The sequence below is a fragment of the Idiotropiscis lumnitzeri genome, chromosome 16 (genome assembly GCF_059441095.1).
Source record: "Idiotropiscis lumnitzeri isolate Australia: NSW breed Sydney's pygmy pipehorse chromosome 16, RoL_Ilum_1.0, whole genome shotgun sequence".
In the NCBI taxonomy this organism is placed as follows: domain Eukaryota; kingdom Metazoa; phylum Chordata; class Actinopteri; order Syngnathiformes; family Syngnathidae; genus Idiotropiscis; species Idiotropiscis lumnitzeri.
In genome coordinates, this window is record NC_142406.1 from 12567484 (window position 1) to 12593943 (window position 26460).

A 26460-nucleotide genomic window follows, 5' to 3' on the forward strand; every position below is an offset into this window, starting at 1 on the left:
CACATGGACAGCGTTGGTGAGTGGTGTAAAGAAAACAATGTGACGTATCCTTCATGTCAATGTTAATAAGGCCGTTTCTTTTTTTCCCACTGTATTACCTGACCAGTTTTATGTCTGACATGTCTTCAGGCGCAAAAGGGCGTGATTTACTCTGGCAATTATGCGGTTTGTGCTTCGACGCCAAATGCAGTATTCATACGTCTGCACAGCGCATCGCCTGCAGGATTGAAAGGGAGCACATTAGTTAATTTAACATGCATGGCAGAAAGAGAGGCGAGTGAGTAACAGATGCTCCATCTTCTGGCTGCGCGTTTTATTATTTGTTGAGCTTCTGTCACAGTTGCTTGATATTAATGTGTGAGGAAGCCCGGCTTTTTTACTCATCCCAAATCTATTCTCATATGGGCACTAACGGCTAACTTCAATTCTAACACTGCCTTGAGATAACTAAACGTATTTGGGAATTGTCTATTGCTACTCTTGCTCCAACATGAAATAACCTTCGCGCCAAAAATGCATCTGCATCATTGTGTTTTATTAAAAGTGTCTAGAGTGCAGTTTGTGGGCACATGTGTTTGGACACCTTAGCATTCAGGCCACATCCTGTAGACTCAAGACAAACCGCATGAATCCATCTGTACAGTGCTGTTCCGCCTGTTCTTGAAGATGCTCGCCTGTGTTGTGTAACTTGCGTCTGTCAGATGTGGTCTGGCCTTTACCGATGTGGGTAATCCCATAAGCGATGACAGTGAGGCGAAGCAGCCTTTGCAAAGCACACGCGGCGAAAAACTCACAACCTGCTGCTGTTGATACCCGTGCACGCTGCAGTGTGAGATTTAGCTCAAGATAGGAGAAAGTGAGCTTCTATTTGCTCGGTGGGAGTGAGCAGCTGTGTGCATGCCTGCATGGGTGTGTTAGGAGAGAGCTACATATCCTATCTGACACATAGTTTGCTCCTGGGGCTTTTTTTTTCTCCCCCCCTCTCCTGCCTTGACTCTGTCACATGCTACACGTGAGCAGCCGGGGTCGGTGGTAGGCATTATGCAAGAGGCTTCCTCCTCCACTCCCCCTTCATGGTGTACATTATACTCACTTTCCCAGAAGGTGCTGCTTTATGCCTCGCCTCTAACATATATCTGTGGCGTAAAATGTGCTGGCTGGGAGATGGCTGTTACTGGGGGGTTGCTATGCGTGACAACACCTGCTGTGCATGGACGTGTTTGAATGGAGCTACCTAGAAATCTGATTATTTCAGTTTATATCCACTGGGCGGCCTCCAGTGTACGTGAGCAGCATATGAAGTGTTTGGGATTATGACCCGCATAAGTATTTAATATTCCATCATCTTTCATATGTGTGTTGAGTTATGGGTTTCTGCATTATTTTTTCATACTCTTATACATTTGAAGCCTTTTAGTAGCGAAAGTGCAGCAGATTGTACATGATTTGAAATTGCAAGATTAAAAAACATACCATATATATAACTACTATATGAAAAATTATAATGTAAAAGTAATTGTTTGTTATTGATTAATCATACATTTATTTCTCAATATGTAAAATAATTTAAAAAAACAAAGATAAATAAACTGAGAATTTAAACAAATCAAATAAGATTAAGATTTTATTTTAATTATGGTGCAGTACCGCAGTTGGCCTGGTGAGGACCTCCGAAGGAGTGGGCGCAGTGGCCGTTGAATAAGGACCACCTCCTAACGCGCATGCGCGACGATTTGAAGAGAATACGCCATATTGAATCCCAATAGAAATCATCAAGCGTTATCCCCAATCTAGCGGCGTTGTGGGGGCTACTTCACCCATGGTCCTAACTCGGGTTCACGCGTAATTTTTGTGCTCATCGAGACGGCGTAGCGACATCTCTCGGGTCGGTGGCTCGGCGCGCGGCATCACGACGGGCCCGCTGGCGTTCTACCCAACAAGGGAGGGGGGGTCACCGGAGAACCAAGTTGAATGGATCCGAGGGTAGCTTGGATTCAGCCCGAACAGAAAGGACCGGCGAACGCCTTATGGATGCATGTCTGGGAAACGTCTCAGGGACTACGGACGCTCTCCGCTCAGCACGTCCACAACCAGTGTGTCAATTACGCCGCGCTGGACGCGTTGAAAAATGCGGTGGTGTCGAGCAAGAGCCTGGGCAGCGGCGGCGGAGGCAGCGGCGGCGGAGGCAGCGGCCATCACATCATCATGAACGGAGGCGGCTCGGCTCGTGTCAACGACGCCGCGATATCCTCCCTGGGCATGCCGCTTTCTAACGTTTTCACCCCGTCCCCCGACGCGGGTGAAGGCAAGGCGGTGTCCCCGAAGTCTGGTTCCTCCCTGGAAAGCCGCGCGGTGGACAGTCCCCCCTCCGGCTGTCCGCTGGAGAGAACCACTGCTGGGAATAAAAACGGCGGCCTGCTTTTCGCGCTGGGTGACAGCACGGACAACAACCGGTACCACCAACAGCTCCCCCATCATAGCCGTCACATGTTCAATTTGCAGCAGTTGTGCGCTCAAAGTCACCAGGTGGCCCCTTCCATACCTGGGAACCACTCGCACCTTCATCATCATCATCATCCCGGCCGGAGGAAAAGTGACAATAAGGCCTGCACTTACGGAGTCAATTACTTGCTTTCAAATTGCACTAATGGCAACGACGCGGGCACTTGGACGCCCTGGAAGACAAGAAAGTACAATCCGGGTGTTCTCGGGTAAGTTAAACACTGTTTTGTGGGTGTTACTTTACAAATTTGAGCAGGTATGTCGCTCCTCTAGTTTGAATAAGCCCGTACGCAAGAAGAGTGGCGTAGGCGTTTTGCAGAATAGCATCGGTAGCTTTCGCTAGTTGCGTAACGTTGACATGCTGTATTTGAAGTTTAAAAGGTAACTAACGGCCTTAAACAAACAGTTCTCCCTCGAGCGATATCGTTTTCAAGTCAGCAGTTGTTATCTTGAGTGGGGACATACACAGTCTATTTTTTTTCACACTCCATTGAAAAAAATAAACTCCCAGTGTAGGCCCAGACATGCACAATTCCATTTTTTTGTTGCAAAGTATAACCCCATGGATTTTCTACTCACAGGTACCAAGTATGCCTACTGACTTACAGGCAAGGTGAAAATGTTTGTTTTACCAAATATTGTTCAAATGCAAATTGTCGACATTTCAAGTCAATTTAACCATTTTCAGCGTGACAACTTCAGTTCATAAATGTGACCAGTAACACAAGATACATGACTTATGTGGTCTTTCGATCTCAACACTAGTTAAATGAGTACAAAGACGAAGATCAAAATACGAGATGAAGCAAAACATAGAGATGGTTGGATACACACGTGTCATTTTACATGTGTGTTAGTTGCAAAAACTGTGTGAGGACTAAAAAAGCAAAACAAGGCTGCTTCTCGAGAATACTAAAAGTAATAAAAATGAATCTATGATAAGACAACTTTATTTAACCATCACATACTTCTATTTACAAATTTGCATGTCCCTTGTTTACTGTAAAGAATCTCAACCTGGTCACTAATGTATGTCGCAACTTTTCCTACCTCTCGACACTTTTTTTTTTTAACTGAAAGGATCCCATTGGAAGGCAATCCATCACAGAATCACGCTGAACGTTGCCAACGACGTAGTGACCATTTACACATTGCAAAAGCAGGTGATTTACCGACATGCTGTAAACCTTTGATCTGAGGATATGTGCTTTGACTCCACAAATAGTTAGCTGAGGTTGCCTTGCCTCATCTGTACAGCTCGACACGAGATTCTATTTTCAGGCCATCTTACTGAGCCATACTGTACATACTACACACTCGGGTAACTTTTCTTAATTGCGCTTTTGTTTTTGTTTTCGGTTGCCTTCAGGGGCACATTTGGCATTTGTTTTTGCACTGTTTATAATTTCATCGTTCCTCTGTGCAATAGGAAGATATTTGATGCCTGGTTCAACCACACCTATGCTCTTCTGTCCGACCATTGCTATTTAAGCACGAGTCCGTCTCGCTGGCTGGCAGAATGTTTTCACCAAGGCGTAGGCACATGGGCCGACTGAATGTCCTGCAGGGCTTTCGTAATTGATTGTGACAGTCCCCCTGTTCCGTATTTCACACTGACACCATGGCATGCATTCTTCGAAAAAAAAAAAAAAAAAATGAGCGGCCACAGGGGTGGAACAGAGCCCCACTGTTCCTCTGCATTTTGACTGCTCACTAAGAAATCTTCTCGTTCTGCTGCGCCACCTCCAAAGGCGACCACAATCCGTTGCGTGATTCCTGTCAACGTTCGGAACAAATCAGCTGTCACACGGACGTCATGAAATCAAACTCCTAACGGAGATCATCTCTGTCATTACACAAAGATAAAGCAATAAATCACACACTAGACTACAGTTAATCGTTGATGCTCGCTGAAATGAAGTTTCTTGAGGTGCGCCGAATGCTCCCATGATATGCTGAGGCGTCCCCAACATGACATTCAAGACGCGTTTTGCTCTGAAAATCTTGGTGGGTGTTGGAGGTTCCACCGTACAAACATTCTGATGTTGGAGTAGCTTCGCCTTACTTGTGGTTACGTTGGAAATGTCCCCGATTCACCTCTCATGCCTGCTACAGTTAATGCAGATCAGATGTTATTACAACGGTCTGAAATTCTGACATCATGCCTAAAGACATAAATATCGGTCGTTAAGTGTGGTCGGTTTTGTTCGGCCTCAAGCCGGCCAGAGTTTTTAAAACAGTCGGTCGTTTTGTTTGTAAAAGTTTGGCAGGGGCACCATACTTTCTGAACGCACATTGACGAGTTGATGAGCATATTCCTGATGATTTTAATTCAAGGCCGAGTGCAAGTTTGTTTTTGTTATTCTGGTTCTGTTTTTTTTTTGCACAAATGTATAATTTAGATCCAGAGACTGCTGATCATGTGTTTTGCTGCACAATATCTTCATTGTGGCGGCGAACCAAAATAGTGACATAAAATACATACCGTGGGGGGTAAAAAAACACTCACAATTTCAATCAATGTTTTGACTTCTTTAGCTGCAGCCTAGATGCGACCAAATGTTATCTCACAGACCAAAAAAAAAAAATACAGTATTAATCTCAAATTGTGTCACTATAATAGTTTGTACGCTGTTGTGTGTCAGCGCAAACAGTAAAAGGAACACTTGTTCTCTTTTTTTGCTCAGACTCCACGAGGAGGTGATGGACTTCTACAACTTCATGTGTCCACGGCCCGAGGAGGCCGCTATGAGGAAAGAGGTGGTCACCCGGATAGAGAGGATCATCAAGGAGCTCTGGCCCACTGCAGATGTAAGTTCCAATTCTCAAGCGTTTTTGTCCAAAAGGAAAGTTGCACTATTTCGTTCTGACATACATGCGCTGTCAGGCAAATGCCTGATTTGTATCCTCCTCGTCAATCGCGCTCTGTCTTTGTGCCGTTGCCGTCTCGTCGTATTTCCCAGACGCAAAAAAAAAAAAAAAAAAGCGAGGGCCTCCACTCAGCCTCCCGTTTGGAGAGCTGATTCTCGCAGCCCTGAAATGCGGCCATTTCTCTCCTCGCCATTATTTGCTTGGCTTGGCAGCGCTTTCCACTTGGCACTGTCGGCCCGCTCCGGAAATGCATTGTCCCGCAGTGTGTTGGACATTTCAATTGGATATTATGGACTGTAAATCATCGGCTGTTATGCAATAACAAGGTTACTATTAAAATGTTGAATGTTTTTTGAAGGCAGCCGATTTTGGCCAGTGGTTATGCCATGATCCCTCAAAACAAGTCGAATTTCTCCCTGTGCAGGATAGATTAATAGGTCCACTTACATAGCCTGTCTGTCAACCGGGGACAACAGAACGAGCGGAACACATGATTAATGGGTAGCCTTAATTTTTTTTCATGTTTCTGCATTTGTAGGTCCAAATATTTGGCAGCTTCAGCACAGGACTGTACCTTCCAACAAGGCAAGAGAGACTTGCACATGAATCTGTCAATGAGGCATTGTAAACCGTGTGTGTGTTTTTCCATGCGTTGTTTTGACTTGGAATGTGACTCCCCCCCCCCTCCCCCCTTCCCACCTTAGCGACATTGACTTGGTGGTGTTTGGAAAGTGGGAGCGCCCCCCGCTGCAAGAGTTGGAGCAGGCTCTTCGCAAGCACAACGTTGCCGAGCCGTTCTCCATCAAAGTGCTGGACAAAGCTACTGTGAGTTTTGAGACGTTTTTAAGCCTCAGTTGAGGCTTTTCCTGTCGCAGATGTGATTCCAATCGGAATCATGTCAACAAATTAATTGATGCCATTTTAAAAATGTTCACATCGCAGAAGCACAATGAGTTTCGTTTTAATGAGAAACGTTGCGGGGAAGTGGAAGAAGCGCTGCCAAATCACAGCTTGGCACCGCTTTTTATGCGCCGAGCAAAACGCTTTTTTTTAGACTTGAAGTGGTCAGCCAGAAATCGAAAGCCTTGGCTCCATCACTCCTTTATCTCTTTGAGAGGAGGAGTGGGGATGAGTTGCACTAAACTAGCAGACACAGTTAGTGTCCCCCCCCCATCTGTTTGCGCGAGGGCAGGCCTGCTCACAGGTAATTTGGTCAGAATAGCTGACGAGAGGAGTTGGCGAAAAGGAAACGCTCACCTCTCACCTAAGCGTGAACTGCGTCTTTCAGGTGCCAATCATCAAGCTGACAGACCAGGAAACGGAGGTGAAAGTGGACATCAGCTTCAACGTGGAGTCTGGCGTCAAGGCGGCGAGCTTCATTAAAGATTATGTTAAGGTGAGATGCGCTCACATTGTTTCATCAGATTGGAAAGCTTTCGTTCTTCTGACTGCCGAGTTGTTCTGATTTGAAAATAATTTTACGGTTGAAAATTGTTCAGTGAAATAATTTGTTGAATACTCGGCCATGTTCAAGAAAGTTGGACACCGTTTGATTACAAAAAAAAAAAATCACGAGCAGTAATCTGTACTTGGTAGGGAGGAGGACTCAAATGTCGGTACTTTTACATGTACTTGGTTTGAGGAAAAAAAAGTGGTCTTGGTGCATACTTACTAATCATTTTAGCATCTGCTTGGGGGGAAAAGAACGTATGTTTGATATGGTACAATGCTCCTTTTGTACCGAGCAGTCAAACCCCTTCCTTGCATTTTGCAGTAAATTCCATTTCTCCTTTTATGGTCAAAATTACTGTTTACCTCATTGCCACCCACCCATGGCATAAAAAAAAAAAAAAGACACACTCCGAAAGTTGCAGGAAAGCTGACGTCTCAAGAGATTTGCTGGCAAACATTTTCAACACCCAAGTTGGGTTGTTGACATTGGAGTCCTATTTTTCCAGAAAAATCGGGCTGAAATCCCAAATTGTGCCATTTGAAGGAAATTTGACTCTGGACGTTCCACTGCGCCATGAAATAAATGCCAGTTAGAAGCGAGCCAATGCGGACGAAGAATGGAAGAGAGCAGCAAAGGGGGGTCACACAGACGTATTTAAATCAAACCGAGCGCCAGTGGAGTCACATAATTACAGTTTTAGAGCGGCATCTAAATATAGAAGTTTGGAAATTCCCCTCTGTGAATTGAGGCCAGCCAGCAGTTGAAAGCGTTGCACTTGCCTCGTTTTCCTCATCCTGGAAGCAGCCCCGGATTTTGTGCCCGCCGACAAGGTTGCTGCTTAATGTACTCCGAATGCCTCTCCACCTGAGGGTTGATGTCGGCCCGCTTTAGTCATGCTTGTTTAAGCCAACACAAGCCAGGAATTCCAGGTGCTGATCTTCCAGCAAGACGTCATCCTTTGGCTTTTGTTCCTTTGTTTATGTTGCGTCGCCGTTCTGCCAAGATTGCGTGTCGCGGCTTGAAAGCCCGCCGCTGACAGCCGCACTCACATCAAACCTCTGCGAGCGTCCATGTAGTTAATGTTGCGAAGGGAGTGAGACTCTGCTGCAGTCTTATCGTCGGGCGGATCCGGGAGGAGGCAGCTTCCGGTGTTGTTCTCACCTCTATTAAGGCTCTTTGAAAAGTCAGCCCTTTGCCACAGACGCACTAACGCAAAGCGCCACAGGCTTTTGCGGCATCCCCATTGGAAAATGAACATGAATATTTGTCATTCCTGTCTACAGGCCTGCTGGGCTTTCAACATACTCACGTCTTGGGCGCCACGTAGATATATTGATAGAAACATAGGTGTGGGAAAAGCCCATAAAACCTTTTCGGACCCTGCATCCGGAACGTGCAAGCCCATCTCATCATATTTTGTTGTGACAATGTGAATGCATTCAAAGCATTCATGTATTTCCTCGCCTCCTTTCAGAAGTACCCGGTGCTGCCTTACATAATCTTTTTGCTGAAGCAGTTCCTGCTGCAGAGAGATCTGAATGAAGTCTTCACGGGCGGAATAAGCTCTTACTCCCTCATCCTCATGGTCATCAGCTTCTTGCAGGTACTCGCAAGCTTGTGCTCAAAAAGGGCTAAATATTATTTGGCGCTGTAACGATGGGCGTCTTTCCTCAGCTTCATCCTCGCATCGATGCCAGGAACCCCAGCGAGAACTTGGGCGTCCTGCTGATCGAGTTTTTTGAGCTGTACGGTCGCCATTTCAACTACTTGAAAACAGGGATTCGCATCAAAAACGGAGGTGCATACATTGCCAAAGACGACATGGCCATGACCAACGGTTACAGCCCGTCCATGCTCTGCATCGAAGATCCGTTGCTTCCAGGTATGTGCGTCTCGAAGCTTCGCAACAATTCGACACGATGGACTAAAACGTCTACGATCGTATTCCCGCTGTGCAGGCAACGACGTGGGCAGGGGCTCGTACGGCGCCATGCACGTCAGGCAGGTATTTGATTACGCCTACACTGTCCTCAGCCACGCCGTGTCCCCGCTCGCCCGGTCGTATCCCAACAAAGACTCCGAAAGGTTTGAAGCCAGATCACTCAGAAGAAAGTTGTAATTCATAAAACCCGGGACTCCAGGGAAACGCTTCTCTTGTTCCTCTTTGTAGCACCTTAGGAAGAATAATCAGGTTGACCCAGGAAGTGATCGACTACAGGGAGTGGATCATCAAAAAGTGGGGCGGCAGAGATCCGGCTCGAACCGATAACAGAGGTATAACGCTTCAGATATACATTTAGTGCCGTTTTTGCGGCTCACATTCCAACCTGAACCTTCATTCTGCTTCTCTAGCGCCAACTCCCAAGGAACCCGCGTCCGATCAGGACCCCAGCTGTGTGCTCGACGGTGGTGTGGCATCAGAGGAGCAGCAGAGGGACTCGGTGTCCCCGAAGAGCGCAGACTCGCCAATGTCCATCTCCAGTCCCCAGCAGCACTCGTCCGCCTCCTCTGTCTCGTCGCTCTCCGGATCGGACAATGTGAGTAATTATTTCATTGCGCTTGGTTGTTGTGCCGCTGGTCGGCACAAGCCTTCAGAATTTGTTTTGGTGCATTTGGCTGAGCCGGAGCTCACGGTAAGGTGGGGTTGAACAGCAGGGAGTGCAGACCTAATCTGTTGAAAAAGCAACAGAGCCTCCGCTGTCGACAGGCTTTTGTTTTGATCTTCCTCCTCCCCCGCCACACCTTTTGATGTCATTCTCCAGTTTGCAACAATGGGAGTCCTTGAACTTACTCGTTCTCACCAGTTCTGATTGCCCACTTCCTTGAATTCAGAAAGTCCTTCAAGTCTCAGTCCTGGCTGGAATGTTGACGTCCTCACAGAATTTGATTTATCCAGCGACGCAATCCGTAAAGTCATCAGTAGGGGGCCTTTGAAGTAACCAAACGTACTGAGGTGTGAACAGTTTGAGATTGTTGTTTGATAATCCAAGTGGGTGAAGCACTGGATGCATCCTGGTGGCGCCTCTGGGTGGAGGCTCTGTAGCCAGGCAACAGCTGTATGATTTGTTTCTCAAGCTGTTGCGTCTGTAGCAGATGGTGGAATGTACACACTTATGTCAGAAGAGAATTCCCTCTGCAGATAAATTCCCAGTGTCCAGTGTGCGGCGACATCCTTTGTAATGGTTTATCTCTCATTTTCCCCAAATTGCAATCCCGTCTCCCTTTTTCCCACTCAGAAGCAAATTTCTGCCCACAGCACTGCCCAAAGCTTTAGCGAGCCACGTTATCAGTACGCTGAGCTGGTCCGTTTTATTTGCCAACTACATCTGCATTTCCCATGAAGACATTCGGAACGTTGCTATGTTCGCCTATTCCGCATTTCCGGAGGAATCCCCGCTGGTGCTTGACACTCGTGCCAGAGGTGGCGAGAGCCAACAGCTGGTCGTGTGCGTAGCCGAGCATCTGCGTGACGAATGCATGCGCAAATATCAGAAATACCAGAGGGGAGTTGTAAACATTTCTCCAGCGGCCATGCAAAAATTTGAGAACAACAGCACTTCCTCTGTACTAAATGGAAAGTCCATCCTGAATGCTAAATCATTCATCCACTTGACCGCCTCGTTTTCATCAGGACTCGGATTCAGCGCCACCCTGTCCCGTGCCTCCGCCTCCTCTTCCACCCTTTGCGTCATTCACACCGCTGGGCCTCACTTTTCCACCGGGCTTCAGCATGGCCAGCGCCAAACCAGGCATGGCGGGACACCATCTGCTCTTGCCTCCCGTCTCACAGGTAGACATGCAGCAAATAAGGTTGGAAATATCTTTGATTGGATTACGGCAGGCAGCAAGTCATTTTGAATCTTCATCTTCTCCTTTGCCAGGCTCGCGCCTCACTCCCCGGGGCTCTCACGATGCACTCCATACCTGGCAGACAGGTGTGCATCGACACCGCCTTCTTCCACATGCACCCCTCTGCCCATGCCCATGCCCCCGCCGCTTCCAGTCCTCAGCCTCCGCCCAGCCCCCACTCCAGCCACGCACACAAGGTAGGCTCCAGACACGCAATCATTCCAGCAGAAACGTTACATGAGCCAAATGTTTTTTGTTTGAGGTTTCATGACGATAAGCAAATATTTTTAAGGGGAGTGTAAATCTGCGTAATTGACACCCTGTAAAAATGTTTATAATTGTCAACAGAAGCCACAAGGTGGCGACAACATGCTAGCAATGTCTAAATGAAAAACCTCCACTGTTTCAACCGACTTCATTGACACCAAAATGCCAACAAATGGCACCACAGCCATGCTAAAAATAGAACAGAATAATACAAAACAGCTTACCCCGCTTACTCCGCCAAAAAAAAAAAAAAAATCCTCCAATATTTAAATTTGCAGATGCTGAATCTTACATATGCAGGGGGGTTGACTGTTATGTCACAAAAATGGCGTTTGTTTGAGCATACGCACGTATGCGAGGGATCTGAATGGATCTCACCGATCTCAATTTGAGAGCGGAAAAAAATCCCGGGAAATGCCAGCGCTAATCTATTATTGATCTTCTTGGTTTACGAGAAGCAAGCGAGGCAGCATTATGTCAACAGAGCATCCATCAGGACACATTTCATTTCTCGCACCGCAGTGTTGCTACGATGTTTATCTTTGAATTTCAGCGTTTTCTCGACGTGTTTGAAGCTGCTCACATTTAATGCCAGCCCACAAGGGATGTAAATGAATGATTGCTGCAGCTCTTGAGTACAATTATTTTTTTTTTTTCATCTCAAAGCGTGCCATTCTCAAGGTTCTGCTGCTGCTTTTTTCTTAACATGTCATTCATGACTTGAAAGTGCATAAATCAGCTAAGCTAGCGCTGAGATTTGACGTCTCCATTGAATGGGAATGCTCCTAAACTGCGTGGCGTTTATTGCCAAGGCACACGTGTACTGTTTTTTTGTTTTTTGTGTGTGTGTGCTTGCTTCACTCTCAAATTGAAAATCGTTGAAACAGGAAGTACATGAAGCAAGTGATATGTCGCTTTGTGCTTTTTTAGAGGAGGGGCTTTTCCAGTTGACCTTTTGCGTCACGTCAAAGCAAGTTAGCTGCGACGAGTTGGTCCCAAATGTTGCTTGTGCTTCGGCCACACAGTTAAACAAGCGACCAGTGCATTTTTTTTTTTTTTCCCATCGTCAATTCGCAACAGTCCCAACAATTCGGTGACGCAACGGTCTGTAACATTTGTTGCATTTAGTTTATATTTTCTAAATTGGTCAATTGAAATGTTTTTTATTAATCTCATTAAATAATTAATTAGCAGGTTTATTGTAATAAGCAAAATTGGTCAAATTAATTATTCTATACATATTTCCATTCTTATTCATTTATTAACGTTTTTCGTTATTTTTAATAATTAGAATTGACTTTTATACTTAACATATTTTACAATATTAATTTTATTTCTTTAACTAATTGGTCAACTGATTTATTGTAAACAAAAAAACAATTATTTGCTGAACCGTATTTATTCAAATCATAACCATTTAAAAAAAATAAATTTTTATTAAATTCTCTTTAAAAATAAACTGTCTATTTCACAATTAAAAATGTATATATTTAGAAATAATAAAATATTAGCCAAATGAACAATTTTAGTTTACTTAAAAGAAATAGTTAAGTAATCCATCTTAAGTAAAAGCGAATTCAAATAAAATTGGATTTTTTTCGTGAAATAAACGACTTCACATACACGTTTTTTAACAGTTCCTTTAAAGATTTATTTCATTTAAAATTCAAATACGGCCGCTGTGCACAAAACTTGACCCACCCGAGCATTAAGCCGTTAACGTGTATTTAGCGTCCTCGTTTGAGTGCGCAATCAGTCTTGTGTTGTCATGTTAAGCACACTGACCAGATGAAGGTCTCCACCCCACCTTGTCCTCCTCAGAACGCCGTCAAGTTCAACATGAAGGGCTTGCACAACCCGCCGCTCATCACCAACCCTGTCGCGGTCACGCGCGGGCACGCTCACATGCACGCACAGTACCACCGGAACACTTGGCGACGCCGGAAGAGGGACAGCCTACCGGTCAGCCCCAGCAGATAGAAGCCGGTCGTGCCCCCCCCCCCCTCACGGAGACCAGCAGTTTTCACTCGACCGGAGCGGCCGCGACGTTGAACAGCCTGCAGCTCTGCTTCCGCTTCAGCGTGACCTTTTGTTCACTGCCTTGTAGCGTTTCAGTATTATATTGCGGTCAGTATATTTCTCTCCCTTCGGTTCCGGCTCTTTCCAGAGCTCGTGTCTTGATTGGTTTTTGATGAGAGCCGCATTTGGCTTTTCTTTTTTTTTTTTTTTTCGTCTCAATTTTGTGCAATATTTTTTTTCTTGTTGGAACCTAAATGCTTATTTAATTTAGTGTGTATATGTCAAAGGCATTTTTTATACAGTTTATTTTATTTTTGTAGAGTTTTTACATTCTGTTTACAGATCCTTTTTGGTATTTCTGATGAGAAGGAGCCCAGGTCAAAGACCCCTCCTCTTATCTCGGTAAGCCTCACGTTTCCCCCTCGTAGACAACGCGACACGAGCCTGTCGCTCCCAGAGGAAGTTCTGTCCCTCATCCTGGCGGCAAGTGGCAAGAAAATTGCACCCTTGCGATCCTATCTCGGTGAGAGGATGTAATTGTATTTTGGCTTTTGCAACCTCCAGATTGTCTACCGTCTTTTCGTGGACTCTGTTGCTGCCATATTTCTTCCGTCACTGCCTTTTTTTTTCCCCCCTTTGATTTTTTTTCCAAGGTGGGGATTGTGAAAATTGGTTAGAAAAAAGGAGATGGACTTGTGAGAGCGACTGTGGGTGCGCGAAGCTGTTAATCAGTGTCCATGCTAGCACTAGAAAGTGCTCAGCGGTCAGGGGCTTCCCATTTGTGGTCCGGAACAAAAAGAAAAAGCCTCCTAATGCAAGGACCCGAGTTTAAGGGAATTATATTTTGATTCCATTCAGGAATCTTGTGTATATATGATCGCCAGGTACTTCCGCTAATTGTTTGCAATGCCTTTCTTTGTGTTTACTGTGTGTGCGTGTGTCTGCGGGGGTGTGCGTGTGTGTGTGTGTGTGTGTGTGTGTGAGTGTGTGCGCTCACAGAGAGGACGGCGGCGCAAAGGCTGTGACTCGCCATCAACGCTACTAATGCACGCCCGTGTTATTTCTATGCAAGTGGGTTGCTCCAATTATCGCTTCTTGTGCATTCGAGGGTTGCTGTTTTTCCTCCCACCTTAAGGAAGACAAACAGTGCTCAATTGGACTGGACAGGAGTTAATTTATATTCTTGTGTAGGGGTGTGAGTGCATGTTTGTGTGTGTGCGTGTGTGTGTGTGTGTGTGTGTGTGTGTGTGTGTGCACCACAGCCCCCATCCTCTTATAATAGTCTAAAACTCCCGAGATGTCTCAAAAGTCTAGTTTTGTACACGTTTCCGCCAAATGTAAGGAGTTAGGAGGATTTTATCATCCGTGTTTGGGGTCCGAGTCTGTGCAGTGTGTGCGTGTGACCCTCGTTAAGTGCGTGTGGAACGTCTCGGACGCTTTTGGAGTCTTGACAGGATGCACCCAGAGCGCGACTTGCCCTCTGCCCGTGCAGCATCAGACGAGCTTTTTTTTTCATTGATGATGTTCAATGCTGTTCCTAGACTATTTTAACTTCTTTTTTTTTTTCTTTCTTCCTTTCTTCCACGGAAGAAAAAAACGCCAGGCAACTCAGCTCCGCCGCTCACAACTGCCCACCCAGCATCAATTTGAATCTCAGATGAACGGTTAGAAAAGACTCATGAGCTGATCCGCAAAACTCGCGTCGAAATGATCTCACCCAAATTTGAATTGTGGACTCAACCGCCTCATTTTTTAAAATCTTTTACGATTGTAGATTTCCCTCAATTATAAGGCCCTTTCTGAAAATTTTAAACACCTCTTTTCAAGCCACGTCTGCTTAACAATAAAATGGTACTTCGGTTATTTGGCATTTAAAAAAAATCTGATTAGCGATTAATTGGACGATTAAATTTTTCCTTTTGTTCCCTGAACCAGCTTTCACTGATTCATGAGAAGCTAAGATTAGATCTATTTTTAAATCCACAACACTCCAGCCAATTATTATTTGGAAAAGACTGACGTAATGAGCAGTTTGTTGGAGCGGGTCAGAGTTGCCAAATATCTTCATGCAGTATCCTGTCTCCTGGAAACACGTCGGCGTTCACTCCTTCAATTTGAGAGTTGTGGAGTGAAGCAACTGCCCTTACGCAACGTTACACGGAGGTGCAAGGCAACCTCCTTCCTGTTACACACATGACCAGGGCCCCTCTTTATTTTCAACCTGGCGGATTGTTGTAAGCCAGAAACCACTTGGCCATTTTTTGTTTCGGGGCTGTTTTTTCTGGACATTTTTATGTATGTTTTTCTATTTTATTTTTTAAATAAACGTTTTAAAACTGCCGTTCACTGTCTGCTTTTTGTTATGATGAAGCACGCAGATGGCTTTCCGAAATCACCGCTCGGGGGGTAAGTCTCCCTTGTAAATTTGACTTCATCCCTGCAATTATCCATTGACAGTTTTATTTTGAAATTACAGAAAGCAAGCGTTTGGAAAAATCAGCATGAAGAGTGAATGATTTCTGTAAGTATTAAATGATATTTAGATTTTAGTTCCTCAAAATATCACACACCATTTGTCTTAATATCGTGCCTGTCACATGCTTTCATCAAATTTTTAAATCAGTTTTCATTGCAATATTTTAATGGAGCAGCCCCATTTTTAATTAATTTTCCCAACAGATCATTTTTGAACTGTCTGGATGATCTATGAGGGGGATAAAAAGAAAATACTGAGTCAAAGTGTGATTCTTCTGTCGACCACCAGATGGGGCACTTGTGCTTTAGTGAACATTTTTCTTTGAAACTTAATAAAATGTCAAAGTGTTTCCAGACAGATCTATAACAACGCATTCTTGCATGTTGGTGTGCAAAGCGAGCGGCACCTTGTGGTAAACACATGTCTCACAGTTCTCAGGTTCAGGGTTCGAATCACAGTTCTGGCTTTCCCACGTGGGTGACTTCCTCCCACTTTCCACAGACATGCATCTTAGCTTAATTGAAGATGCTAAATTGTTCATCGCTTTTCACAAGCGTATTCTCTGCTCATAGCAAACTTGGGCCGTGTTGTAATTTCGCACACTTGCGCGCGAAGGCTAGTGGAGCTTTAAATTGCGCACATCTTCGACAGTCGACTAATTAAATTAGAAATGCGTGGTGGTCGGCATATCCCACCAGGGGGTTCTGGATGTCTGGGTTGGTGTCGTCGCGCTCATCAGTGAGGAAATTGCTAAATTACATTTTCATCAATCACATGCCAAAGAAAAGTTAATACATTAGTCATCGGAAAGAAGAATTTAAAGTGAGCCGTGCTTGTTCGTTCGTTTGTCTATTAGATTTTTTTTTTCTCGGCAGGTGCCAAGAGTTTTGAACCTTGTGAAGGTTTTTTGTTTGTGTCCAATAATTTACTCAAACAATGTGACATCGGTTTATGAGCGTGTACATGCTAGATGCAGAGTTCATGGCCTTCTTGTTTTAAGTATTTTGCTGCCATCTTGTCGCCATCACAAACCTTTTTGTATGGGCAACGTTATTTACGCACACATTTTCACAAATCGCTTTTCAAAAACATTACCATCCATTCGTCCTGATTTTTAAACCCGGAAATGAAAACAACAACAAGTTCCAATAAGATTTGTTATCCTTGACGAATTCCCGCGTGTACGCCCTAACGCGGAATCGGAAGCCTCCCGTTGTTGTGCTTCCTTGATTGCCGCGCTTATAGGCCGTCTCCGTGTGCTTTAATCACAGACGCACGCTCTGTCGATGAGGCCCCTTTTTGCCCTCATCAAGGTGGGCTCCTTTCGGAGCTCATCAGCCCCCCCGACTGTAATTATCTGGGTGTGCTCATGCTGCTCATGCGCATGATCGCTAATTCAGCGATCGCCAGTTGCTTTCCAAATCAAGCCCTCGATATCCTCTCGTTCACATTCCAAAGGTGACATCCGTTTGTTTGACCTTTGTGCTGGACACATGCCATTGATCGCCTCTGTTGATTTCCCACGTGTGGTGCCACATTAAATATCGTCTATCGCGTGTTTCACAACCTTTATTGAGCCGAGGCGCATCCAGTGTTTTACTCAAGCCTTCATCTTTGCTTTGATTCTGTTAAAAATAAATTAAAAAAAAATAATAATAGGCCAGCCACTTTCCCGGTGTCGGCGTTGAACCGCGGCGTTAACAAGCGTGTGCAGCCATGGGCAGCTGAGGAGTCTTTCAAAACTGACGCATTACACTAAAGCGAAATAATCATTGTGTAGTGAAAATGTTCAATGAAATCAGATTTTGTCCCAAAAAAATAGCAAATTTGAAATACCTCAGACAGGTGTTCCGGGGAAAGTAACTCGAAACAAATAACAAGCGTGATTTCCCACACCGCTCGAAGGCAGCATCCCCCTCCTTAGCCGCGTTGTCCTTTATTCTGACACTTTGACTCTGTGTGGGAGGGTGTTTGATTCCGGATTAGTATGTTCAGGGCACTCTTCCTCCACGTGTTCCCATTCTGTCACCGCTTTGTGTGTGCGTGTGTGTGCAGGAGCGCGTGTGTGTTTGCGAGTTCGGGGGGATGGGGGTCAGCACCAGCACCGCCGCACCTGTTTGTGACATGGTTCACAAAGCTTATATCGTGTTCTCAGTCCGTTTATAGCAACACAAACACACATTTGAGTATGTTGGCGGAATGCCGTTTCAAAACACATCGCTCAAGTCTTTCAGATTCTTCTGGGGGTCCCCCCCCCCCTTTTTTCTTTCAAAATTTCAACCTTAACTTAAGGTATTGGGTACTCATGGAGGCTGCCGATATCAGCCACTGATACTCAAGGTGGAAAAAAAGTCGTGTTTGTGTGTTACTTTGAAACTACAACGGTGTTTCTTTAAATCTTTGTTCGGAACTGTTTGCGTGGGTGTTTTAGTGAACGTGTTAATGTGTGTGTGTGTGTGTGTGTGTACGTGTGTTCATTTGAGCAAAATGGCTCAATGGCCCATGAAAAGCCTTTATCACAGCGAGACAAGGACACGTTGAATCGAGCAACATGAGTCACAGTTCAAACTGTCTCACACTTGTGCGCACACTCATGAACGGTGTGTGTGCGCGCGTGTGTGTCAGCTAGTTCATTAACACGGGCTCTGCTGCTGCATCAAGGCGGAGCCAATTAGCTCGTCTTGCATTCGCTCATTCAAGGAAAGGCAGCAGGCAGGGGAAGCTACGAGTGGTGTTCACATGTTCACTCCCTGAAGGAGAACGTAGGAGTATTACTTTTTTTTTTTTTTTTTTTTTACAGCTCAGTAGCTGTCTAGAAAAAAAGGCTAAATTCATTTATTTGAAAGAGTGATTGCACCTCGTGTCATCCTGTTGCGCCACCACGGGGGAAATAGAACAACATCTGGCACATCCGTCAAATCCGCGCTAATAGATTCGGGCTCATTACGGTCATTACATTGACCAGCTGGATGCTGAGTGTCCAGAAAACTTCCCACCGTCTCGCTTTTGGGTCGCACATTGACTGATTTCCCGGAAGCGCCTTATGAAAACGTGAATGGTCACTTATGAGCGTTTGCGCTTTCAATACTTTCGGGGTGGAGATGAACTAGCTCGATTGCCCGTGACTCGACTGGCGATATCATGTGAGGCCATCCATCACAAGAGTCGCTCGATATATTTTCATCAATACTGTCACGACTCCTCCGCCAGCACCTGCGGCGCTTCCGCATTTTATCTTTTTGTTTACAATGTTGTCGACGTGTTGGAATGAACTCCACGCGTTGTCGCCTTACGGCAGAGAATTTGTTTTAGTCAATGGCGTTTCCTCTTAACTGTTTGCGTGGTATCGTTGCACTAGTATCACTTAGTCAACCGGTGCGGTTTCGTCGTACTAGTAATGCGGTCGTCGTACTAGTATGCTAATTAGTAGGTCAGGGGTCAAGCTGTTTTAGCATTTATTCAACGTGAAAGTGAAAAATCCTTTCTAGTTAGACGGTCATTCCAATAGTGCGCCGTAGTTGTTCTAGCAGTGAAGTCAATCTTCAACGAGCTACTAGTGCAAGGACATGTATCAGAATATCAATGTTTTGAAGCCCTTTGAGGATTTATCCAACCAAAAGTGGGTCTAGAAGCGAAAAACAAAAAGCTTTACTCATAATAATTTTTCTACGAGTGCATCCTATTCATTGTACTAGTGAGCTGAATTGTTTGTCGATTTATTTGCTATCCACAGAACGTACAAGTAGGTCAGTTGTATTAGTCACCATACAGGGGACTATATACTGCAAAGGGAGTGACTCTGAACTCCGTCGCTGACTTTTTAAAAATAATTTATTCCTTCATTTTGCTCGATCTTGTTCATCCTTGGCTCGAGTCGCTAGTCTAGTTTTCGTCTGACAACAGCCATCATCACGCTTGAACTTTTTCCTCATTAGCAGCATTTTCCCGCCTTTTGAAGCTTTGCTCTTCTTCCTCCGCCGCACTCTCTTGCTCGCTTTCTTCCTGATGGGGCTTTTTTTTATTATTTATTTATTTTACCTTCCTGACTTTGTTTCCCTTTCCTCTTCCTCCCCCCTTTTTAGCCCCCTTTTCATCTTATCTGGTTGGCATTTTCTCTGCTTTTTTTTTTTTTTTTCCACGCTCGACTACAAATGCATTCCTGCAGTACTGATAAGGTACTACATCTGTACTTGAGTATTTTTCGGCTGCTTTTTTTTTATTTTTTATTTTTTACTTGTACTCACTACATGTGAACAGTTCCGTGCTTTCTACTCCTTCGCCTGGCTTGGTACTTTTCTCCCCACCACTCATGACGACGTGATATAAATAAAATGTAACTAGAGAGAGGTCGGGAGTGAAACTCCTCTCCCGACGCGGCTATGAACAGCTCATGTAATCGACTCTACAGTATTCCCTGACATTTAGAATCTTGTCTAAATGGCAAAAAATGATTTTAATGACTACATTTTTTTTATGCTAGCATGTTATTTAGGCCAATATGTTAGCTTATACTCTTGATGCAAAGGTTGTTTATGTGTTGACCGAATACCCGTAACGTAGGTTCATGGTTGTATACTCGCCAGATGCATGGTGTTGATGCTTTATGATCATCTGGTTTAAGTGCTCAGCCGCCATCTTGTGGCAACTATACGCAATTACAAAGCTCTTTTAAAAGAATCTGACCAAACCCATTTTTTAAAAATTCTATTTAAGGACTAAAATCAGTACTTTTACTGCCATCAGTCTATTTTTAGATGTACTTGTACTTAAGTACGGACGATGACTACTTTTCCCACGTTTGTGTTTGAGCACAGTTGGTACAATGTGTCGCAAGTAGTCATTTTCAAAGGGCTTTTTTTCCACATATACACACACTCAACATACTCTTATCTTCTTTTTTTTTATGCAGTGCTCAGCCAGTTTCACCCCATCTTCAGTTTCCCCTCCCTTTTTTTATGTTTCGAGACTACACTTGCACATACACGATCTCACCCCCACCACACACCCTCTCTCCCTTTCACACTCTTTATTTTTTTTTCCCCTCCCTTCCAGCTCCACACAGTCGCTCCCTCTCAGTCCTCATCTGCACCTCGGCCGAGTAGCACGCTGCAGCCAGAGAGGGGCCGGCGCCTCCAAACGGGGAGCCCGTCAGAGGCTCAGTCATGCTGTCCTGAGAGGATGTGAGGGAAGCGCGGGGGGGAGGAAGTGCTGGCATCTTCATCTTCTCATCTGTGCAATCAATCGCACCCAAGCCAAAGTTCTTTGGGGTGACCCCCCGCCGCCCTCCGGAGGCGTGCACCCATGTGGGAGGAGGCTCTGTGGACCCGCGGTCGCTACCTGCTGGAGAAGAGCGATGGGGTTGAGGGCGGCGAGGGGCCCGACGGCCCGGGAGCGGAGGGCTGCCCGGCGTTCCAGGGGGTCGAGACGTGCGCGGAGGGTGAGAAGCGGCAGGACTGGCTGTACGAGTCCTACTACAGGATGAGCCAGCAGCATCCGCTCATCGTCTTCCTGCTGCTCATCGTCATGGGAACCTGCGTGGCACTGCTGGTGGTCTTCTTCGCTTCGGGGCTGGTGAGTGAGCGCCGCTTTAAACTTCAACGTCATAACTTTTCATCTCCGTCTTGACTTTAATGACATGTTAAAAAAAAAAATCCAAATTAATGGCTTGGTTTACACCGCGTGCGTTACAAGAGGACCGCTTTGTGATTGCTTTTATCCCGCCAGCTTTGATGCCTTTCAAATCTGGTCTTTGCTTCACTTGTTCTGAATGCTTTTTCACTTGATTTTTGTAGTTTTATTTTTGAGAGGATAAGCGGCTCGGATAATGGACTGGGAAAGCATTTTGATGTCATTTTAAATCTAAATTCATACCAATATAATTCTACTTAATGAATATATTATTGTTGGAACCAAGTGCCATGGCAGGCAGAGAGAAGCGTACGTAAAACAAAATCACTGTTTTACGAATGTGTCGTAAAAAAGAATATTAAGTGAAGGGTGGAAAAAGGATGCAAGACTGTGGTGGCGTTGAGTCGTTTTGCTGTTTTTGTCTTGTCGCATGAGCCCGTAAATCCCTGTAATAATCCATAACAGTGCTGAGCGGCCCGTATTAAAAAGCTTCTGGCGTCCGTATTGTTCCGTATTCAAAACTGGCCAACTGGGACTGTGTGCTGTTTGGAATGATGTTTTCCTCGTCATATCTAACAGGGAAATGAATCCCACAAAAAAGCAGCAGCTCTCCTGATAACGCTCTCCTCAAGTTGAATGAACTCGTGCCTCTGCGGCATCCTGTGTTCTCTTTTTTTTTTTTTTTTGGAATGGAATGGAACCAGTTTTGAGGACGTCATCCGGAGTGGAATGAAGGAAATGGATATCTGTCTTGGTGTGGCGCTCGTCTGTTTTGAAGATGCTTGGAAATGCTTCGCTTTTGTTGTCGGCGTAAGTGGAGCAGCGTGGAACATTTCACAAGGTTGAGCATGTGGCTACTCAGTTTGAGATTCATCTTCAGGTGCAAATAGGACAGAAGATGGCACTGTGCTGGGAAAAAAAGCTTTTGACGTTTATCTGTCTTCACTTCATTTTGTGGATGTGGAAGAAATCAGAAATCAAGTTGTGTTGAGGAGCTAAATCGCTTGTCGAACAAAACTAAATGCAGCTCTGCTTACCATTTGAGATGGGGATTTTTCTGCATGATGGTAACCCTGCACAGTCGAGTTTTAGACAGTGTAGTCTGGTTACTTGAAAAGGGCTCTGGATCTTTACCCATCTGATCATGCCATGGGCAGAGCAACTCACTGTTACATAGCTATGAGACAAAAAAAAATAGTAGAACAGTTTGCTAGATATATAAAAGATTTCCTTTTGGCTGTTTAACTTCACACTTAAAGACCCAACTATTCGTATACAAATCATTAAAAAGTCCGTCCATGCATTTTGTACACTGTTTGTCCTCATTAGGCTCGAGGGGGAGTTGGAGCCAAGAGAAATAGTTTACTTAACCAAAATGATCTGCCAATACAACCAAGTGTAACAGTAAACTGGGAGTATATACACACAAAAACTGTCCCGGAAGAAAAAAATATCCCGACGAATTTTTGCAGTTTACAAACGTGATTAATGTGCTGCTATTTTTAATTATTTGTCAAAAGGAAGAAAAAAAAATCAACCCAATGCGAGTGTGCAATTCATTATGTCCGGCAAGGTGAGAGACTGTGAAGCGCCACTTTAAAATGGCAACGCTGGGATTGCCAAGTGGATCAAGTGGCGGCGTGAGAGCGCAGTTCACGGCTACGCAGGCGTTAGTGCTTTTGTCAAGAGAACGCTATTGTTCGGACCCAAACACAAGCTTTTGTCCGTGAAGTGTTGTTTTTTTTTTTGTTTTTTTTTTTAAATGGTGTTTCATACAAAGGCATGCACACTTGTTGGTTTTTTTGTCATTTTATTTCCTTTTGTGGGCTGAGGTGCTCTTGTATTCATGTCACCTTCATAATAGTCTTTTTCCTCAGGCAAAAAAAAAAAAAAAACCACAATCAATCTTCTTGTATTTGAACTGGATCAATAGATGTCATGCCCCTGTCAGTCGCTGTATTCTCACCTTGCGCATGTGCATGAATTCCACTCATTACTTTTCCAATTTATTGCCATCGGACGACTGTGTGTCGTCAGCCAGGCGTCTTTTTATTAACTCTGATCAAAGAAGAATGGCAGAAATATATTTGGAGAGGAGGAAAGGATTTATTTATTTATTTATTTATTTATTTATGTATTTATTTATTGATTTATTATTTTTATTCACCATTTTTATTTATTTATTTATTTATTTATTTATTTATTTATTTATTTATTTATTTCTTGATTTATTTATTTATTTATTTATTGATTGATTTATTATTTGTATTCACCATTTTTATTTATTGATTTATTTATTGATTGATTGATTGATTTATTATTTGTATTCACCATTTTTATTTATTGATTTATTTATTTATTGATTGATTTATTATTTGTATTCACCATTTTTATTTATTGATTTATTTATTGATTGATTGATTGATTTATTATTTGTATTCACCATTTTTATTTATTGATTTATTTATTTATTGATTGATTTATTTATTATTTGTATTCACCATTTTTTTTAATTTATTTATTTATTTATTTATTTATTTATTTATTCATTCATTTTAATCAGCTTGCCCTCCAAAACTTCACCAAATGCTCCTAAAATGGAGGCACACAGACCTGCGACTGATGGAATTTGGACTTTATGGTAATGTCGAGTCCACTCCACCCATTTTGTCAAAAAGTTACTGTACGTGCTTGTTGTTTGGGTGTGTTTGTCCAAGGAAGTGTCTCATTTCCTTCTTTAGCTTATCTACATTTTTCAGGGCAAAAAAAGAAATTGTTCGATTTGTTTTACATCCACGAGACCCAACATGGTGGCAAGTTAATTGAACGGCTTTTGCAGCACAGTTGGACACATGGATACAGATCGATGCTGTAACTCAATAAACCCCCCCCCAAAAAACGCATTTTAAATGTGAAATTGTTACTTGAGGGCAAAGAAGAAAAAAATGAAAATTTTTAGCAATCTCATTAGTATTTGTATTAATATTGTGACAGGCCAAGTGAAAAATATTTGTGCAAATGTGCTCTCTATATTTGGCAAATGCATACATCACCACACATAAAAAAAAAAAAGGTAAGAGCTAAAATACAAAATGTCTCGTGCAAGCGTGGAGTCTTACTTCCATCCTCATCTGGACTCTATTGTGCACTTGAGCTGGAAAGAGCGCAGTGGCGTCAGTGGTCGAATCTCGCGGGACCCCCGGTGCCAGACCGTGACTCATACTCCCTTACAGAAGCGACATTACTCTAATACACTTTATAGGACCTCCTCGCTCGCTTTCTTCGGCTTTGGAGCCCCTGCTATTGTCAACAAGTCAATTGCCTGTCAAATTAGTCACGAGAAGCTCGGCTGACAACGTCTCCTTGACCAAAACATGCCGTGGTGGAATGTAACCGTCACTCTTACAAATTTGTAGTTCATAAATTGAATTGACTTTTTTTTTTTTTACTCAAGTATCTGTCCTTCTACTTAGGTGTGACTGTGAGTACTCTCGCCACCTCTCCTGACATTTTAACACAAGGAAGTTAATGGGCGGTGAGAAAATTCTGCTTAGCCAAATGTTTCGAGTGCATTAATTGGCTGGTGTGTGTTGACGGTGTCAAAAAATGCTGACTTTGACCGTGCCGGCGCAGAAGTGATGCTCTAGCACATTCTCCGGGCTCAGGCCGTCTGTCTATTTGCCGATCTGCGCGCAGTCTGTTCATCTGTTTGTGTCATAGTGTGCCTCGGTCCCTGCGAGGACCGGCTGCCCTCATTAAGCAAAAAAAAAAAAAAGATAGCGAGCATTTTGCTGCTTTTTGCTCGACATTAGTTGTCAGGTCAAAAGTGAAAAAGTTTTTAATTGCGTTCTGATAAAAATGTTTATAGTTTGTGTCAGCCGTCATGATAGATAAAAGATGCACGACCATACGTCAACTATTTACTGCTGTCTGGTGTGCCGCAGTGTGTTTTAAATAAAAAAAAATTCTGTGCATTATCATAATCAATAAATAACCTTTCCTCGCTGTAAATGTGTTCTCTTCTCAGAATACCGAGGACCATCTGACCTTTCTCATCACGGTGCCCACGGCCCTTTTCCTCTTCTTGTCCATCTTCATCCTGGTCTGCATCGAGTCCATTTTCAAGCGGATGCTCCGCCTCTTCTCCCTCCTCATATGGGCGTGTCTGGTCACCATGGGTTACCTGTTCATGTTCTCCGGAGGGATCCTCAGTCCCTGGGATCAGGTAAGTGCAATTTGCGTGCATCGCAGATAAGCGGAGGCGGCTTGCGATAAAACTGTCAGCTTCAATCGCATCAGCGTTATTACGCGTCTATTAGACACCTGCATTCATACTTGTCCCGTTTTTACACATCATCCTGACAGCCTGTCTTTGTGTGTGCATCCACATGATGTGTGTGCGCTTGGGCGTCTAAATTAATTCCACATGTGACACGTCTTAATTAGATCCGATGCGAGCAAAGGAGCAGTCAGACACATTCGTCCTGCGCGCCAGACTCCGCCTCTCTCGCTGTCACGGGAATCCTATTTTCTCCATCTCACACCTTGTCTCCGCATATTCATCAAATCCCAGTCTCTCCCCACCTGCAGCCAACACCGCTCGACCCCCACCTCCCGGGTTTTCTGTCGACTCCCCGCACGCGCTCAGGCCCAATTCTTTGCCTCTTCCTCCATGAGATATTTTTATCATCGGCCACCTGTGGGAGCGTAATCAATCTGAATTATTAATCGCACAATAGCTCAATCTCGGCATCTATCGCACGGATATAAGCATAAATATTGGGACAAGAATCTGAACCGCTGCCCATATCATGCATTGAAAAGAGCTTTGACTTTCTCCAAGAAAAAAGGAAGGAAAGGGAGTGGGGGGATGTAATGAGAGAAGAAAAGAAAGGGCAGGGGGAAAAAAATTGAAATTGCAGCTCCCTCTCTGTGGGTTGCCTGGATGGTGATTACTTGAGCCCACAGAGCTAATAATACAAAGGTCTGAACGAGCGCGAGAAAACAAAAGGAACATATAGACTTCTTGCTTGCTCGCACGCAATCTGCGCACGTCTGCACACGCACGTGCGCAAACGGATAAACACGGCTGTCAAACGGACGGCACGAGAGGGATGCCAGAGTCGCTCGGTCAGGTCCACGTGCGGCACAAGCTTCCATCGAGCGCCATTAACCTTTTAGTCCGGGCCTTTATTCAATTTCTGAGCCGGGCCCGTCTCTCCTGGGAGATGACAGATGACTCCACGTCGTTACGTTTATTCTGTGTTTTGTGTGTTACAAGTGAGCTTTTGGACAATTTTGTAACGTTTGTCAACAATAGGTGCCAGGATACTTTCCGGTGGCAAAAATTGTGAAAACACACCCCAAAAAGTGTTTTTTAATTTCCTTCTAAAAA

At 44.3% G+C, this 26460-nt stretch overlaps 2 protein-coding genes across 4 annotated transcripts in view; both read left to right on the top strand.

The window, feature by feature from the left end:
- The first annotated feature begins 1697 nt into the window (after positions 1-1697).
- tent4a (terminal nucleotidyltransferase 4A) lies at positions 1698-15301 on the top strand. 2 transcript variants are annotated; one of them, XM_088318477.1, is made up of 13 exons: positions 1698-2711; positions 5190-5313; positions 5912-5958; positions 6078-6198; positions 6662-6769; positions 8301-8429; positions 8501-8708; positions 8785-8911; positions 8997-9100; positions 9179-9363; positions 10458-10616; positions 10708-10872; positions 12737-15301. In XM_088318477.1, exons 1-13 carry the CDS (start codon positions 1972-1974, stop codon positions 12920-12922), a joined length of 2403 nt encoding a protein of 800 aa, XP_088174603.1. In that variant the 5' UTR covers positions 1698-1971; the 3' UTR covers positions 12923-15301. The 2 variants fall into 2 exon arrangements, with proteins under 2 accessions (XP_088174603.1, XP_088174604.1); XM_088318478.1 differs by having other exon boundaries at positions 1699-2711; positions 12764-15301.
- A 137-nt stretch (positions 15302-15438) lies between these two features.
- Positions 15439-26460, top strand: part of adcy2b (adenylate cyclase 2b (brain)) — a 29513-nt gene continuing 18491 nt past the window's right edge. The window contains exons 1-3 of one of the 2 annotated variants that reach the window (XM_088318475.1): positions 15439-15482; positions 20490-21008; positions 25093-25290. In XM_088318475.1, the coding sequence (XP_088174601.1) occupies positions 20739-21008; positions 25093-25290 (468 nt within the window). In that variant the 5' untranslated portion in view covers positions 15439-15482; positions 20490-20738. Of the gene's footprint in view, positions 15483-20489; positions 21009-25092; positions 25291-26460 lie in introns of those variants that run through there. The other variant, XM_088318474.1, reaches the window with a different exon arrangement.